General features: G+C 52.0%; 1 protein-coding gene across 3 annotated transcripts; it reads left to right on the top strand.

Annotated features, from left to right (window-relative positions):
* Positions 1–139: 139 nt before the first annotated feature.
* On the top strand, positions 140–18,266 carry trmt61a (tRNA methyltransferase 61A). 3 transcript variants are annotated; one of them, XM_066694926.1, is made up of 4 exons: positions 140–554; positions 2,615–3,007; positions 9,229–9,495; positions 16,955–18,266. In XM_066694926.1, the coding sequence occupies exons 1-4, from the start codon at positions 386–388 to the stop codon at positions 17,272–17,274; spliced, it is 1,149 nt and encodes a 382-aa protein (XP_066551023.1). In that variant the 5' UTR covers positions 140–385; the 3' UTR covers positions 17,275–18,266. The 3 variants fall into 3 exon arrangements, with proteins under 3 accessions (XP_066551023.1, XP_066551024.1, XP_066551025.1); XM_066694927.1 differs by having other exon boundaries at positions 552–598; XM_066694928.1 differs by lacking the exon at positions 140–554 and adding an exon at positions 661–808.
* The last annotated feature ends 430 nt before the right edge of the window (positions 18,267–18,696 follow it).

The following is an 18,696-nucleotide window of genomic DNA, read 5'->3' on the forward strand; positions in this document are numbered from 1 at the left end:
ATTCTATTGGCCGAGGGCTGAGCGCCGCCACGCCTCCGCCCGTGATTGACAGCTCAGGTACCGCGGCTGCGCGGCGCGGCTTCACCTGCTCCTCCGGCGTCGCCGCCGGCCCGGGGCCCACGGACACCGCGCCCGAGCACCGAGCGCCTCGGCGGGCAAGGTCATTCATCCCCCTGCACAGCGATCATCCGCGTATTAATGATGTTCTTCTCATCATCGTGATCATTAAGCATAGTCAGAATGTGATCGACAATTATGATCGCTAGAATGAGTCATTACCAGTCGGAGTATGATCTCCCTTATGATTTATTCAATTTAAATATTATTCTTTCAAATATTTACCCAATTATATATACACTCTGGACTAAGTAATAATGACTTTCAAATGACTGAACTATGTTCCTCGCCGTGTGAGAGATGGACGCTGTGCCGAAGTGTCAGAAAGACTCAAACGGTCGATGATAATAAACGGTGCTGTCGCTTTAAGGGCGTGACGTCATCACCCCGCGACGCGGAGACACGTGTGTGGCGAGCGGTGTTGCTTCTCGGCTCAGGTGGGTCGGCGTGCGGGGTCTGAAGGGAATTATTCTGTTATTAGGTGATTCATTTGAATGTGTACACTCGAGGCAGTAGAGAGGGGCCCGTTTGCTCGTCCTGCTCGGGTCGCTGGCACTTAGTTTGCTGTGTACTACGTGGAGAAGTACCGGACTTGAGTTGTGTGTGCCTGCAGTGTCTGCTGTGGAGTTACACGCTGTTTGCCCGTGTAATTTGGGGCGATTTGGCGCACACCCTCGTCTGATTGACTAATGTAAGGTTCATAGTGAGCCACTTTAATAGTGGCTTGGTTTCTGTGACTTGTGTGCGTCACTCAGTAGAGTGTTTAATATTCAGGGGACAGACGTGACGCTTGCAGTGGTCGGTATCTGTGCTCTACCTGCTCCCAATTAACTGAGAATATAATTAAACCCTTAACGAATAACTGCCCCCAAATCTGCTTAATCCTGCGACGGGAGGAAGCGGAGAGACGAGGATGAACAGGGCGACGAGTGAGGGCAGATGGATGTGTGCTCTTCTCCACACAGTCACACGGCAGGGCACTGATCAGCACTATTGCATTTAAATACAGACCACATTGCCGCTATATTACTATAATTATGAGGTCGAAGTTGCACGGAAAGGGGTTGGTGTTGCTGAGAGAGATGGATATATACTAGGCAGGTAGATGATGCATAGCTTTGGCAACACGACATTGTTTGTCATGTCGTTAAAGCACTTCACACTGAAATTAAAATAATGATAGATGCAAGACAGATAGATTGATGGATAGACGATTGTCCAAGTGTGCTGTTTAAACCGTGCATGGATCTCCAAATGGAAATTAGGTGAATAGATTAGATGGTGATGAGTGATATTTTATTATACTGACAACACACGAGTAGTTGGTATAATACAATGTCACTGATCGCGATTCACTTACAGTTTCTGGTCGATGCGGGATGTCCACAGGTCCGGCAGAGTCCAGTCCAGTCCGGGTCAGTGTCCGGTTTTGATCCAGATGCGCTTATTTATACACACGGGCCGCACTGTTTGAAAATCTTAAATCAAACGGCAGAAAGGGCATTTTATGAACGATGCACTGCTTTGCTGGTTTATTCTCCTGTCCTGATTGCAAGGCATATCTTATAACCGTCGAAAGATCCCCTACAGAACTTAATATTTTAAATGGACACATTTAAAACAGACGTTTAAAACTGGTGTATTGCCGTTATCACTGAATAGAAAGTCTGACTGATTATTTTTAAACTTACACACACTAAAAACCAAAGCCTCACTGCAAATTTCAGTTAATATTTTAATATAGGTCATTTATGTCCTAAGCAATATATCCTTAAAAGACAGTGTCCGTTAGGGTCAATATGTGATTGCCATTATATAGACCCTATTGAACTGAGGATGTATGTATGAGGTGTTTCTGTCATTGAATCAACAATACTCGCAGAGTATCTGAGCAGATACGAGTCATATTTATCAAGTCATAAAAAATGCAATCACCCTTAACAAATAAACGCATATATATAGTATTCACATATCTTCTCTCTCCCTCTCTCTCTCTCTCTGGTGCTGACTTTAAGAAATTGCTCCAGGAGGAGAGAGGGACACTGAGTGAGGCTGACAGATTCACCTCGGGAGGAGAAGAGGGGAACACAGATGCACACACACACACACACACACACACACACACACACACACACACACACAACAGGCCTCCCGCCGGTCTCCTGTGCCGAAGAACCATTTCAGTGACCAGTCATGACAGCCAATCCCTGTTGGGCTTTAATCTGCGAAATGTTTTGCTCGGGGCCTGTGCTTTCTGTGCGTTTGCAAACGTGCGCGCCTTGTGTGCTGTGTGATGTCTTTGATTTGATTGATTTGCTTACACTTGGAAAGATGAAACTCTCCTAAGCAGGGCGTGTCTGAGGGTCTTCGGTGGATAAAACCATGTTTTATCCACCGGAGACCCTCAGACATGCCCTGCTTAGGACCCCTCGGCGACAGTCTTGTCATTATGGCTCTGCAGACCCTAACCTGCGTCCTGCCCCCTCCTCCATTGCAGCTCACCACCAGAACCCAGAAAGGACAGTGCTGTGGACGCCAGCGGACCCATCCAGCCAGCCAATGAGCTTCGTGGAGTACCACGACGTCATCCAGGAGGGGGACACGGCCATCGTGTTCTTGGGCCACGACTCCATGTTCCCCGTGCGGGTGGAGCGCGGCGGGCAGACGCAGACGCGCTACGGCGTGATCCGGCACTCCGCCGACCTGCTGGGCAAGCGCTTCGGGTCAAAGGTCACCTGCAGCAAAGGGGGCTGGGTGTACGTGCTGCACCCCACGCCCGAGCTGTGGACCCTCAACCTGCCCCACCGCACGCAGATCCTCTACTCCACCGACATCGCCACCATCACCATGATGCTGGAGCTGCGGCCCGGCTCCGTGGTCTGCGAGTCTGGTGAGTCCGACCCTCCCTTCTGCGCCTCCCGTGCTGTGGTTGCTCCCACTCGTGCACCGAACTGCTTCCCTCTGTCGAGTGATTGACGCACGGTTGGATCGGTTTGACGGCCGCTTGAGCTGTGGCTGTTTTCATTCTTGGGACGGGGAGTGTGCCGCGCGGTTAAAGAGCGGGCTTAAAAGTGCCGGCATGGCGGTGGGAATTCTGAGGTGCCCGTAGGGTCTCAGCTGAGCTGAGGACTGGGGACGGGACGGGACTGAGGTCAGTGTCAGCTCCAGAGCTCCCCTCGAGGCCTGGTCTGAGAGAGTCTCGTTTTTCATGCTGTTGGTTATAAAATCTGTAATAAAATCATAACCGCCGGATTACACGCACGGTTACATGCTGATTTGACTGGGACAGCTCTCTCCCGGGTGGGGGGGGTTGTATTATAAAATAACTGTTCCAGGAAAGGAGAAGGGATGTTGGAGGGGGGAGGGGATAAGCAGCATCTCTCAGAAGAACAAAGCCTGTGTGTTAAGGTCAAGTGCAGCGCTGTGCAGTTCCTGTAAACCTGACCGCAGCTCTCGGGTCTAGAGCGTGGCTGATGTGTTGAGGACCCCCCCCCTCCCCCGAGTGAGTTAATCTCTCTGCAGAGTCGCATCCGGGACAGGAACACCGATTGGTGACGCTGCAGTTTTCCTGCTGGTGTAAAGACTCTGCAGACCTGAGCCTGAATTATTCACCGGGAGACGAGGTGGGGGAGGGGCCAGGGCTTTTAGATGCGTTTCAGTGGAGGCACCGAGAGGCAGGAGTGCAGAGCAGGGCCCAGCTTTGGTCAGTTCCTTGCCTCACTTGCTTCTACAGTGGGGGAAAAAAGTATTTGATCCCCTGCTGATTTTGTACGTTTGCCCACTGACAAAGAAATGATCAGTCTATAATTTTAATGGTAGGTGCATTTTAACAGTGTATTTTTAACAGCAAAAAAAAGTTATAAATTGATTTGCATGTTAATGAGGGAAATAAGTATTTGACCCCTTTGACTTAGTACTTGGTGGCAAAACCCTTGTTGGCAATCACAGAGGTCAGACGTTTCTTGTAGTTGGCCACCAGGTTTGCACACATCTCAGGAGGGATTTTGTCCCACTCCTCTTTGCAGATCCTCTCCAAGTCATTAAGGTTTCGAGGCTGACGTTTGGCAACTCGAACCTTCAGCTCCCTCCACAGATTTTCTATGGGATTAAGGTCTGGAGACTGGCTAGGCCACTCCAGGACCTTAATGTACTTCTTCTTGAGCCACTCCTTTGTTGCCTTGGCTGTGTGTTTTGGGTCATCGTCATGCTGGAATACCCATCCACGACCCATTTTCAATGCCCTGGCTGAGGGAAGGAGGTTCTCACCCATGATTTGTCGGTACATGGCCCCGTCCATCGTCCCTTTGATGCGGTGCAGTTGTCCTGTCCCCTTAGCAGAAAAACACCCCCAAAGCATAATGTTTCCACCTCCATGTTTGACGGAGGGGATGGTGTTCTTGGGGTCATTCCTCCTCCTCCAAACATGGCGAGTTGAGTTGATGCCAAAGAGCTCGATTTTGGTCTCATCTGACCACAACACTTTCACCCAGTTCTCCTCTGAATCATTCAGATGTTCATTGGCAAACTTCAGATGGGCCTGTACATGTGCTTTCTTGAGCAGGGGGCCTTGCGGGCGCTGCAGGATTTCAGTCCTTCACGGCGTAGTGTGTTACCAATTGTTTTCTTGGTGACTATGGTCCCAGCTGCCTTGAGATCATTAACAAGATCCTCCCATGTAGTTCTGGGCTGATTCCTCACCGTTCTCATGATCATTGAAACTCCACGAGGTGAGATCTTGCATGGAGCCCCAGACCGAGGGAGACTGACAGTTATTTTGTGTTTCTTCCCTTTGCGAATAATTGTACCAGCTGTTGTCACCTTCTCACCAAGCTGCTTGGTGATGGTCTTGTAGCCCATTCCAGCCTTGTGTAGGTCTACAATCTTGTCCCTGACATCCTTGGACAGCTCTTTGGTCTTGGCCATGGTGGAGAGTTTGGAATCTGATTGATTGATTGCTTCTGTGGACAGGTGTCTTTTATACAGGTAACGAGCTGAGATTAGGAGCCCTCCCTTTAAGAGAGTGCTCCTAATCTCAGCTCGTTACCTGTATAAAAGACACCTGGGAGCCAGAAATCTTGCTGATTGATAGGGGATCAAATACTTATTTCCCTCATTAACATGCAAATCAATTTATAACTTTTTTGAAATGCGTTTTTCTGGATTTTTTTGTTGTTATTCTGTCTCTCACTGTTAAAATACACCTACCATTAAAATTATAGACTGATCATTTCTGTGTCAGTGGGCAAACATACAAAATCAGCAGGGAATCAAATACTTTTTTCCCTCATTGTATATCTCTCCCTGTCGACCAGGGCAGTCTGCAGCAATCTCTCCATCTCTCCATCTCTCTCTCTGTCTCTCTTGCTCCCCCACTCCCTCTTATGCACGTCCTCACATGAATATTCATGAGCAGTCCGGGGACGCTGACGGCAGCTCAGCTGACACACTGCGGAGACAAAAGAGAAACTACATCAACGGTGGGGAAAGAAAACTAGACACACTGATGCAAAACAACAACAATAACAACAAAAAACGAAATGGATGTCACTCAGCCTGCAGGACGGAGGAGTTTACCCTTCAAAGACCCCTCCTGCCCCCCCCACCCCCGCCACGGCTGCCCAAAGCCACCAACTACCCAGCACTGTCCAGCTAAGTCCAACCCATGCATTCATTCATTCATTGTTGTCTCTGGGTTAGAGGTGTGGAGCTGGGGGTCACGCATCCGCCTGGCTGTGAACGAATTAATTGATCGAACTATTTCAGTGGTTTGATATTCGCAGCCCGCAGTGATGAAGCACTGCATCGTGGGAAGGCCAAGGCTGCCGCAGTTGTTCAGGACTCGGGGGTCAGGTGTGTGAATGTTTGAGTGGCTTGTTGTTTTGTTTTGTTTGTTGCTTTGTTTTGCTGTCTTCCACTGCTCCTCTCTCCTCACTCCTCTCTCTCTCTCTCTCTCTCTCTCTCTCTCTACTTACATTATTGTGTCCTCGGGGGGGCGGGATGGGCAGAGTTAAATGAGAAGAACAGAGCGGTTCTTAACCTTCACTGAGTGCAAGTGAATTCTCTCTCTCTCTCTCTCTCTCTCTCTCTCTCTCTCTAAGCAGCAGAACTAATCAGGGGGTCACCTTGCGGGGTGGGGGGGTGTTGTGGATGGTCGTCCGCAGCACCGAAGGTCTGCTGCTCAGCTAAGCCAGTGTTTGGTGAGGGAGTTGGCCGACCAGGCCATGGGTCGGTGCCAGCAGGGGATTAGGAGCACAGATAGGGCTGCATTAGCGCTGCCTTATCGCCGGGGCCGGTGATGACAGACGGGCCCCAGAGCGGAGAGACACCAAGGGACTGTGCGAGTGTGGAGAGGAGTGGATCTCTCCAGGGCCTACACCTGGTGTTTATCACTCACTCACTCAGCCAGCTTCTCGCTCACTCTCTCTCTGCACTGGGATGTGTGCAGGCCGTGATCGAGGCAGGACTCTCGCCTCAGGCCTCCTGTGATGCCAGCGTAGCTGCAGCGTGGCCCTTACACATCGCAGCAGCTACCCAGGCATCACAGGAGGCCCGAGGCGAGAGTCCTGCCTCGACCGCGGCCCGGGAGGTGTTTTAATTGGACAGAGACGAGCGGCGGGGCTCTCCAGGGCGAGTGATGCTCACGAGGGCCCGGGTCTGAGTGGGCACTCCAACCCAATTGGCTAACGATGGGAGGGGAGAACGGCCACATTTGAATAATTTTAGATCCATTTGCTTTTTGGCTGCTGTGGTAGAGTCCGCTGTGGTGGTGTTAGCCTGGAGGGGGACACACGTACTGATAATATTAATATGAGTAGTTGAAGGGGTTTGTGTATTGTGGTTTGTTAACGCGGCTGTGGAGCAGTGCAGCCTGCACACACTGGAATGCTTCCCTGGAAGTCATGCGGCGCCCTCGGGTGACCTTGAGGAGCTGCAGGTAGCGGCGCCGAGCAGCGCAGTGCGGGCCTGTTGTCTCCCTCTGTGTTGGCAGGGCTCACTTGTAATTAGTGTTTCCAGATATGCCAGGATTAGAGACACACACACACACACTCTCACGCTTTCACACTCCTCTGCGGTTTGCTGTGGCGTCATTACCAGGCAGGTGATTTTTTTTTCCCCGTGTGCTTCTTGCGTGTTCACCTATCTTATCGGAAAATAACAGAGACTCCCCGGGCCGATGTAGTTTGACATTTAAGCAGGATCGTGTTTTCTTTTTTTGTTTTTGATCGTATCGCAGTGGTGGATCAGCGTTGCACAAGTTTGTCACACTGTTATAGTGATGGTGTTGTACTCAGACGAGTGTGAGAGCGTGCGTCTGTGTGAGTGACGTTGATTAGCTGTCCGTTGCGTGCTGTGAGCGCTGTGTGACCCCGGGTCGTGCCGCTGGGGGCTGGATTCGGCTGCTGTATGTGAGGTGAGCGCGGGATCTTTAATAATCCCCCGCGCCCCCGGCTCCTTTCGCCATCTGCTCGGCACTGACGGGCAAACGGCACATCCTGCCCGCCTGCTCGCTGGCTGCAGTGTGGCTGGGTGTGTTTTGGGGGCACAGAGACGCACCCACACACACACAGTGGAGCAGCCAGCGAGCGTGTGTGCTGGACTGTGGTCGCCTCTTTTCTGCAGACGCACGACACGCACACAAACACGGCCTCCACGAAGTGTGTGCGCTGTGGCTGTGCCCTGGTCACGTGACCTCACTGGAGATGGCTCAAGTGGCGCTCACAGATGGCGCTTTCATGGGCAGCTGATCGGCGGAGCAGCGGGGAAAAACTCAATTCAGCCTTTTAGCCGCAGCAGGAAAAAAATCACAGTGAACCAGCCCGCCCCCTCCCTCCACATGTCCTCCCCCAGGGAAGCTGTGATTCCGGCCCCCAGCCAGCGAGGCCAGAGCATTGACACAGCACAGCCTAGCACAGCAGTGATGCAGCACAACCGCTCTGACACAACACTGATACGGCACAGCGCGGTAGACTGTGTCCCGGTCACCTTCACCGACCATCTGTCACACATCTTGGCTCACAGGCCCAATCCGTTTTTTTTTTCTTTTTTTTTCTATTCTTTACTATTTTTTCAATCTTGGCATCGTAACGCCCCCCCCATTCTCACGCCTAACGAGGACACCTCCAGAGTGTTTGATTGTGCCGACCTCTCTTTCATCCCTGTCCCGGAGCACGAGGCCCACAAGCGGAGCGCCTTAGTCACAGCGTCTTTGACGAGGGTTGGGGCGTGACTAGGAATAATTATCCCCCACTCCCCACCCCGTGCTCCTGGCCTCCTCTGCTTCCTTCCGCTGTCGTTTGCATTTCAATCCCAGGGAACATTGCCCCCATTGTCGGCACAGAACAGAAGTGGAGCTGGCTGCTGTGGTGTGGGCCGCTCCTGTGTGCGCGGGTCGGCCGGCCCGGTCCTGGGCTCCCTTGTTAAATCAGTATGAACACCAGGTTGCTCTGTTACTCAGTTACGGCAGGCAGGCGGATTAATCACCCCCCCACCCGGCATTGTGTTAACGGCTCGGTGCTGCAACTTGCATTCAGATCAACTTCTTATTTCTTCCGTGAGAAATGCAGCGTCAGGGCTCCTCCACCCGGTCCTGGTCGATCGTGTGCGTGGTGTTGGGGGTGCTGTACTCCGGTGGCCTGTCGGGCGGTATTGGGATAGAGAGATGGGTAGTTGAGTAAAGCAGAGCAGATAGATGGAGCCGTTCTGAATTGATCCGGCTGATCGGTCCGGCAGTTTAAATGGATTCCAGCCACAATGGCGAAGAGCAGCGGCCGTCCTCTGAGATGCTGGGGGCCGTAACTCAGCCTGGTTGCAGTGGCGCACCCCCATCCCACCCATACAATTGACCGCAGCACTCCACTGGCCCCTGGAGACATCATGACTCTTCTCTAGTCTCATTCAACTGACAGATTTGTGGTCTTTTTAAATGTCTCACTACTTTAACTCTGATTGATTTACGGTCTTATTGGCATGTATTGATTGAACCATTTCCCCATCTCTTTTCTTGTTAGCTCGTTATTGTGTGCTACTGCGGGCAATTACTGTGTTATGGTGAAGGGCACTATCCTGACTAAAGGCCAACTGATTGATTTTTGATCTGATCTCGTCTCTTAGGCACCGGCAGCGGCTCCCTGTCCCACGCCATCCTCCGCACCGTGGCGCCCAGCGGACACCTGTACACCGTGGAGTTCCACCAACAGCGCGCCGAGAAGGCGGAGGAGGAATTCCGGCGGCACGGCGTGGGCCACCTGGTCACCGTGCTCAACCAGGACGTCTGCAAGGAGGGCTTCGGGGTCAGCGGCCTGGCGGATGCCGTGTTCCTGGACATCCCCTCGCCCTGGGAGGCCGTGGGCCACGCCAAGAGCGCCATCAAGAAGCAGGGTGAGAGAGGGAGGGAGGGGAGACTCGCGCCGAGTTCATGCCATCCTTTGACACGCATTCAGACACATTTTAGCAAGATGCAGACAAAGCAGAACGGGAACAATGAACTCGCACTTCTGCTTTAGATCCCCCTCTGAGTGTCTTTTTGAGTCAAGAAGTGGTTCTGTGTCCGGGACAGGAGTCAGCCCTGTAGACGCTGCTGCTGTTCTGTACGTTAACAATAGAGACTGTGGAAAGGTTTGTGTTTTGGAGGAAATGAGTAAAGCGCTGTGTTTGTATCTTGGGACTGCACCCTGTCTGTACTGTCTTAAGTCACAGGGTCTGGCTAAAATCCCCCCGAACACAGTCAGTCTCACTGCGGACTGGGGTTAGGAGTGTGGAGCACAATCAACCGATTTTATTTTTTAATCCTTCACTCTACGCTGAATCAGCACTGTGAATCGGCCTCGGGGGGGCTTTGGCCTCCTCTGCACCTCACACTGGCGTGGGTGAGCCCGGCCCGGTCCGGTCTCTTTCTGTTTGTGTTTGTCTGTGTGAGGGGAAGCGCACAACAGAGCCGTCTCTCGCGGGAGCCCCCGGGCTGCAGCTGTTCATAGTAAGCCTGGCCTGGCCTCCTTCTCTTCTTTCTCTCTCTCTCTCTCTCTCTCTCATATATATATATATATATATATATATATATATATTTTAACGTCGTCCTTCTCCTCCTCGCTTCTGGCGTCAATTTTTCTCTCTCGCTCTCTCTCTCCCTCTCGCCCGCTGAATTAATGAGGTTCTCACCGTCTTCTCCGCGGGGCTGCAGGACGGTTTCCTGTTTGCCTCTCCGTGTCCGTGTCCTGAGAGCGGCTCCTGAGATCCACAGCGCAGAGCCGGCGCCAGAACTGCGCTGTGGATCTCAGGAGCCGCTCTCAGGACACTCTGCTTGGGGGAAAAAACGCAGGCCTCTCGCTCAGGGTTTTTGAAAAGAGAAAGATCAAGGAGAGAGGGAGGGAGGGAGGATGGAGGGATGGAGGTGGACTGTTGTTCAGTGCTTGACCTTCTTTGTGTTGGCAGCTCTGTTTTCAAATTTGAGTGTATTTTTTTGGACTTTTATGAACGCAGCTGGTGTTCAGAGGGGTCAGCCGGGTCAGGTATCTCTGATATCCCCGCAGCCTGGTTCTTATTCATGTTATTTACCGGCAAGGAAGCATTTAGTGTAGTTTAGTGTGTTTATTGGTGTGCCGTCACCAGCGGCTCTGTCTTGGCCGGTAAAAGCTGCAGGAACAGAAAAGCACAACAGTAAGACGTTCCCGTGTGGCTGACCCCCGGGTATCTACGTGAGGCCACTGTTAACACAAACATTGAAGTATTGTCAGTCATTGTTCAAACAATTGGTCGTTATACCTGGGGGGGTGTAAGTGGCTTCACTCCGCGGTGTGGAGCCAGACGGCAACCTGACACCGACACGGCTCGGGGGCCGCAGGGCCGGAGAGTGCACCACGGTCTCCCTGGAGACAGACACACAGGGTCCGGACGGGCAAGTCGGTGCAGGGAGAGGAAGAGAGACAGACAGAGAGAGAGACAGACAGACAGAGAGAGAGAGAGAGAGAGAGAGAGAGAGAGAGAGAGAGAGAGAGAGAGAGAGAGAGATCTTCTGGGTTAAATGTCTATAAAATTCCAGACGGGTTTATTTATTTATGTGCCACTGTGGGGCATCTGATAAGACATGAATACACATCAGTGGGCCGAGGGGTCCTGTTCTGACGCAGCGCTAAGTCTCTCTCCGAGTCGCCGGAGCAGAACCCCCCCCCCTCGGCAGGAGCTTGCCTCGGAGTCATAGCGACCACCTGCCTGCACTTCACTGCGTTGTTGTTCAGTTGCACTTCAAAGCAACATGATCACCCCGTGCCGATCACCTGACCGGCCAGCCACCGTTCAGTGCGTAGGGTGGGGAGAGGGGTGTTCAGCCACACAGTGCTGCGTTGTGTTGATATGCAACAAAGTGTGTGTTGAATTGTATAATATCAAAATAATGGACAAAGTATATTATTATGATTTTGTTTATGAGAATCAAGCTGACGACAGTTTCCCTCGCACGTAGTCAGCGGCCGCCTGTGAGCGCTGTGCATGCTGGGGTTGCGGTGTTACAGACGCGCCACAGCTTCCTGAGTGCTTCACAGCCAGCGCAGCTTGTTCAGCATGCAGTCTGCAAGCCATAGCACTTAGCAGAAGCTGGAGCGGGGGTGGGGGGGGCCCTGGGAGCCGACTCTGATAAAACACTGCTTTGCGCATTTGCTTTCCTGTCACGTGCCGAGGAGTTGGTGCTGCCAGCCCCCTCTCTCCTTTCGCTCTCCTTTCACTTCAGGACTATTGATAAGACATGAAAGTTTTATAGCTGCCTGACAGGTCGGGAGAGAGCTCTGTGTGTGTTCCCTCCCCCCCCCCCCACTGTCGGTATCCTGTTTCGATTTGGCAGCTTTCCCTTCTCTCCATCTCTCTCTCTCTCTCTCTCTCTCTCTCTCTCTCTCATGTACTCTGTCTCTCACTCAGCGCTCTGTCACGGAGGCGCTCTGGAGAGTTGTCTGAGTCTGAGAGGGCAGGCTTTGTCATCAAGACCTCTCGGAAGAAACTGAGTCTCTCTCTCTCTGTCGTCTGTGTCTGCCCTGTGCCAGTCAATGCACGCACAATTTTACAGAACTAGTTAAAGAGAGAGAGAGAGACGCACCCACACACACACACACACACTCTCACACAGCTGACAAAGATTCCCCCACCCCCACGCTTTGTTTGTATAGGAATCGTAATAAAAAACTAAATTTTATTAAAACATTTAAATGAATGCAGTGACGTGTTGTGGGATGCAGTCTACGCAGCTCCAGTCAGAGAGCGGGGCAGGTGCATCTCCGTGAACAGTCCAGTTTTGTGACCATCATGGGGGGAAGTGGGGCACCTGAGCCCGGCACCGAGGGCACCGCGGGAATGAGAAACTGCAAGCAAACTCAGTCTCAAACACTGGCTGCAGTGTGTCTTTCTGTTAGTGTTTAGTTTGTGGTCTCCAGTTTTCCTCTTGTGGCGGCTGGTTAGGGGGCGGGGCGGTCGGGGCTCCCGGCTCCCAGAACAAGCCTGGAAACTAGACGATGCGTAGTGCGAGCCGCATGACCATACAGGGTGAAGCTCTGAGCAGAGCCCAGCGTTTCTCATGGGCAGACCTGGGGGAGCCTGAGACTGAGACCGGGGCCCTGAGCGCTAGTACAGGCAGCCAGGAATTTCACTCCCTGGGGACGCTCTGAGACCATACTTGGGCACCAACTCTGCACTCGGACTGCCCCCCCCCGCAGAACGGCCACGTGCGGTTCTTGACAACAACAAAAATAATCGTCTCTTATCGTAGGGTTGGAATCTGTATCCCATCTCCCCTTGGTGCTTTGTCTTTTTCCTTAGTCTCACTGGAGGTTGCAGAACCAGGAACGTGTTTGCAGCTCAAACTGTCACACCCCCTCCAGATCAAAATGTGAGATTGACAGTGGGTCAAGTTCAGTCCTGACCAAAGGCGCTATACAGGCATGTGTTGTGTGCTGTTCTGTGCCACTGGGACAGGCGTGGAGGTAGCTCTGGGTGGACTGGTGTCCAAACTGGAGCTGAGGGGACTGTGGTGTCGTCCTCTATACACTGTCTTCACAGTGGCTCTGTAGCCTCCATGTCTGAAGCTGCTTGAGTCCTCTATTGCACTGGTGTCTGGCTGTGCGTCTCTCCCTCCCTCTCTCTCTCTCTCTCTCTCTCTCTCCCTCTCCCTCCCTCTCCCCCTCCTGCTTTGGGGCTGCTCTGGGATGTGAGCTGAATGTTTTATGTAGGTCTGGAGATCTGGAGCTTCAGTCCGCCCCCTCCCCTCCCGCTCGGGCCGGTTGCTGGGAGACCTTCTGCAACTGTTTATACTTCTCCTAACAGAACTGGCGTCCCTCTCCAACACATTTCTGTCTCCCTCCTCCCTGCATGGGCACGGCTCCCAGTTTCCTTCCACAGCCTCTAGCTTCCCTCTCGCAAACTTTACCACAAAAATGACGCGTGTGGCGTGGAGCCGGGCCCCTGGGCTGGGTTGGGGGCGGTCCCTTGAAAGAGCCATGTGCTGCTGCAGAAACACCGCACCCCCCCCCGCTCTGTGCAGGCTGTCGTGCCTTTCAGGGAGTGAGAGTCAGAGTATTTAGCCGGGCTCTGTAGCAGTCAGCGCTGGACGGCCTGTCACCGTTTCCCAGCATCACCCCGCTCTCTCGGTTGTCTTGATTATTGTCAGCTGACCGCAGTTACAGCTGGCGGTTCTTAACATCAACAGTGTCTCTGAGAGGGAGGGAGAAATTATAAACACATGTGCATACCAAACTGAGGGGAGGGGAAAGAAATATGTAGACAGACAGGCTTGCTTCAAGGTTTTGGTTTTAGTTTTTCTGGTGGTTTTCATCGCTCTTTCGCCTGTCAGAAATCAGTTTTTCAGAAAGAGATTTGCAGTCTCTTCGCACGCCTCCAGATGCGATGCGACCGTGTGCTCCGAGCGAGACGCCCTGCTGGGGGACAGCCACGGTATCTCACCGCCGAAGTCCCAAACCCCCCTAGTCAGTCAGTCAGTCAGTCAGTCAGTCAGTCAGTCGCCACAACACGCTGGTCAGGCCTGTGCCATCGGAAGCTCAGCCTGTCGGTGGCGCGGCAGGGAGGAGGAGGCGTGTTGTAGTGGTTGTAGTGGCGCTTTACCCACAGTCCTCTTTACTGGTGCACACAGCCGGTTGTGAGGAAGTGAGGACTCGGGGAGAGTGACACCGTGGTGAAAACGCCTCTGTCCTGTGTGACTCGCCTGTCTGACTGCACCTTCGCTCGGCCGTGGCTCGGGTGTGTGAATCGTGCTCTCCAGTTAGAGATCCTTGTGGGCCCGTCGGTACTGGGAGAGCCAGAGCTGCATTGGCCGGCGCAGTAAAGGCCGGTTTACACTCCGTCGCCCCGACCGTCGCTGAAGACGATTGTTGTGTCGCTGTGCAGTTTATACTTTCTGGCAGCAGTTGCCCTGGTCGATAGCGACAGTCGCTGAGAGTTCAAATCGACTGAACTTTGACCTCATCGCTGACCCCATTGCCAAGCGATTCATTTATAGAGTATTCGTGACCAGTGCTAAAATGGAAGACTGAAAGCCTGTTTGTTGACAAGCTTCTCAGCGCAATAACCGCGTATCCCTGTATATACCAGGCCGACAGCCGATTATAAAGATCAGCAAGAAAAGGAGAATGCTTTGGCATCAATTGCTTCTCAAGTGCCACCTGTGAGTATTTTCCCCTCACAAGTGACATTTTTTACAATGCATCTTCACCCACGCATATCATCGCATTGTCATTTGACAGATATACGAAGCGTAGGCATGTGTAAATCATTACAATTTAATAAGTTAAGGATAGTGTAGAAATAAGGACAGCCCATGTAAGTTATGCCATTAGACCAGATGCATTTTATAAACAGAATAGCAATCCGTAATATTAATAAACAAGTGAGGGAAAATAAGAGTGACTATATGTGCATTTCGTCAAATATTTTTAATTTAGTTTCATTACTTTGATCGTTTTCATCACCTGTGGCCAACCCCCCTCCTCCCAACCCAACAATAAAAAACACAAATTTAAACTGTTAATGTCCCACATTATGATGTACATACACATACATTTGTGTTTATCCTAAATAAATACTTACCATCATGAATAAATAACGTCTGCCCATTGAATAAGGGCTATTGCATCTGTTTTTATGTATAACTCAGGGTTTTGTTAGTGTAACATAATGAGAACTACATTTTTTTACAATTTGCACTAGCTTAGTTAAATCATCATGCATAGATACATTTGTTTTGCAAAACAGTAGTGGTCTTTTTATTTTTACTTTGGGCATGGACAATAAAGTTTATTTGATGCACAACTTTACAAATTAAATGCACACATTTACATTATCTAAATACAATCACACCATAAGCATGTTTAATGACGTTAGACATATCTATTCACATAATATTCTAGATAATTAAGAGCAATGTTGTGGTATTTGTTAAAAATGTTTAGTAGTCTTTTTATTCTAGCAAAAGAAGTGCAAAAATGTTTAAAAGGTTTGAGGGATGTTTATGCTAGACATAAAAACAATATTCCTAAAAGGACCGCCTTTGGAGCTGATGGGCCAAAAATAACATGGGCATATTATGCCCAAATGTCATTCCCGGACCTTTTTATAAAAAATGATGGACGACAGGAGTGACTTGATCGTGTGACAATCGATGGACAGCTCGCTGTCGCTGAGTTTGTGGTCGGGCGATGGGCGAGCGTCAGAGTGTTAGCCACCCAGCCGCCTAATAACCGCAGGCCTCAGCGCTCATGAAGACAGATGCCCTGGTGCCGTCCCCTGGAGCAGGAGCACGGTGGGGGTGGGGCTGCACAGCGTCGTGCCGCTGCTGTGAGGGTTGTGTATCAGGAAGACGAGCCCAGGGGATGTGCGTTTCTGGTTTGTGTAGATGATCCCATTTTTGCTCCACGCTCTGAATCTTGTCTGCTTGAGCATCTTGTTTGCAATACATTTTCTAAACTCTTAGCTGTGGACTATTGTGGCCAGAAGACACACGTCTGTGATTGTCTGTCTGTCGGTCAGTGTGAGTCGGTGTGTCTGTCTGCAGGGACACACGTGGAGGCCACTGTGTGGCAGGGCGGCAGGGTCTCTGTGGGGCCCAGTCCATCACTGTGAGTCCCTAGTAACGCTGGTGCACAGATGTGAGTTTAACAGCACAGTGTGTGATTGTCTGTGTTAGTGTGTTAGCTCTTCATAGCTGCAGTAGGCCGAGGAGTTAATCTCCCAGGGCTGACAGACTGGCCTGGTCACCTTCTGAAGTCTCTCAAGAAAGAAAAAGTGGATTTGAGGAATTTAAAGACGCGTGTGGGTGTCAGAGAAACCGGCCCACGTCCTGTGGGGCGATTAGCACGGGCCCCCTCCCCCTCCTTGGGACACCTTGCCGCTGCTGTTGTGCCAAGGATCACCTGACTGAGACGGGCTCCTCTCGCCACCCCCCTCCTAATCTCTGAGCTGGTTTAGGCTGGGGATCTTTGGCCATAATCCCTGTCTGTAATTGGCGTGTCAGGCAGAGAAAGATGGAGAGAGACAGTGAGAGTGAGAGAGGTGACATTGCAGCCACCTAGCCAATCAAGTGTATCCTCTCCCACCTGTGTTATAATGAGGAGAGGACACCTGGAGGCCTCACCCTAAAGATGGTGGGGTGAGAGCAGTGCATCCTTTCTCTCTCTCTCTCTCTCTCATCCTCTCATCCAAAAGTGCTGGGTACAGTCGGGTCCATGACCACTTGTCAGATGTAGGGTATGAGCGCTTGCATCTATCTGTGTTTTGTATACCTGTAGTGAACCTCCACCTTGACGCCCTCTCTCTCTCTCTCTCTCTCTCTCTCTCTCTCTCTCCGCCCCAGGTGGCCGGGTGTGCTCTTTCTCCCCCTGCATCGAGCAGGTCCAGCGCACGTGCCAGGCCCTGGGGGAGCACGGCTTTTCCGAGATCTCCACGCTGGAGGTGCTGCTGCGGCTGTTCGACGTGCGCTCCGTCTCCCTGCAGCTGCCAGACTTCGGGGACGCAGGCGAGGCTGCCGACCCGGCGGGAGAGGGGGCCCCGGCGTCCACCACCACCACCGGCCCGGCCTCTCAGAGTGCCGTGACCTGCAGGACTGCCCTGGCACCCAAAGAGATGGCCGGCCACACAGGCTACCTCACCTTCGCCACCAAGAGCATGGTGTGACCGGGGAGAGGGGGACACTGGGGGTGACGAGGGTGGGGGAGGGTTGTTGGGGGGTGGAAGGAGGAGAGGGGAGTAGCTAACTCGCTGCCTAGGCCTCGCTCACTCACAGCCTCCCTCTGCCTTCGTGTCTTTTATTTTATTTTATTTGAATTTTGTTCTTGGCGTCTTCTGCCAGGGGCTTCACACCCGTCCCGAGCCCCTGTACTGTAAGAGATGCGTCTCCACCTGCCCACACCAGAGCCTGGACCCCCGCAGTCCACCCTGGAGACCAGCACAGGGACCCGAGGGCCCTGCAGGACTGAGACATCTCTGGATTGTGTGCCAACTCTCTCACTCACACACACACACACACACACACACACACACACACTCAGTGTCTGACTCACACACGTACACACACATTCATACACTCATGTATGCAGTCTCTGACTAACACACACACACATGCTGGTTTTAAACAGTGGGATTGGAGGGGGTGTGCAGTAGTTATACTGGCGGCAGGGTGTCGGCGCAGTGCAGGACTGGTTGTCTATGACGGGTTGCTGTATGCCGCAGGATTGATGTTGCACCGTGTAGCAGGGGCTGCAGCGCTGGAGCTGCGTGTGTGCGGCAGCGCCTCCCTGCCCTGCACTACTCCGTGTCACTCGATCACTCGTGTATTTCACAGGGTTTCTTCTGTGGCATAAAAAACAAGAAGGTAGTTCATTTTTTGTGATTTTATTCGATTTTATTTTTCCTTCATGTTCATGGTCACGTTCAGGCGTTTTGCATGGCGTTTGTGTGAAGAGTGCACAGGCTTGTGTGCGTCTCCAGCTGTGCAGCGGTTAGTCGCAGTGCCGTTTATCTTGGGGGGGCTGGCTGAGAGGCCTGTGGGGGGCTTACTCTCCTCAGAGGACGTGATGTAATGGGGGACTGACTACCTGAGCAGACACTTTGTTACTTTTTTTTTCAAATAAATGAAATTGTGGTCCCAGACAAACTATGTGAGATCAGCTGCTGTTGGTTGTGTGTGTGTGTGTGTGTGTCTTTTATTTGTTTGTTTCTGTATGTTGTCTTCAGTCCAGTCATCAGCTTTTAACGAATATATGCACCTCACTGCGGGGCAACACTGCTGTTAAATCACATTCGAGCCCTGATAGCATCTCTCCCCCCCCAGTGCTCCTCCCCTCTTTCCTGGCTCTGGTTATCTTCTGGTTTCGGTTCTTGACCTCTCCCGACTTTCCTCTCAGTGCTGAGAATGAAAACTCCCAGCTCCCTCCCTCTCTCTCTGTCCCTCTCATCTGCGGTCCATCGCCAAATAAGGCCTAGAAGTGGCGGCTGCTGTGTTTGTGGAGCGGGAGGAGGAGGTGGGAGAGGGCCTGCTTGGGGTACTGAAGTGCATCCCTGCCCTGGGAAGGCTGCTGGAACCACCCAGTGGCAGAA

The sequence above is a fragment of the Amia ocellicauda genome, chromosome 21 (genome assembly GCF_036373705.1).
Source record: "Amia ocellicauda isolate fAmiCal2 chromosome 21, fAmiCal2.hap1, whole genome shotgun sequence".
NCBI lineage: Eukaryota > Metazoa > Chordata > Actinopteri > Amiiformes > Amiidae > Amia > Amia ocellicauda.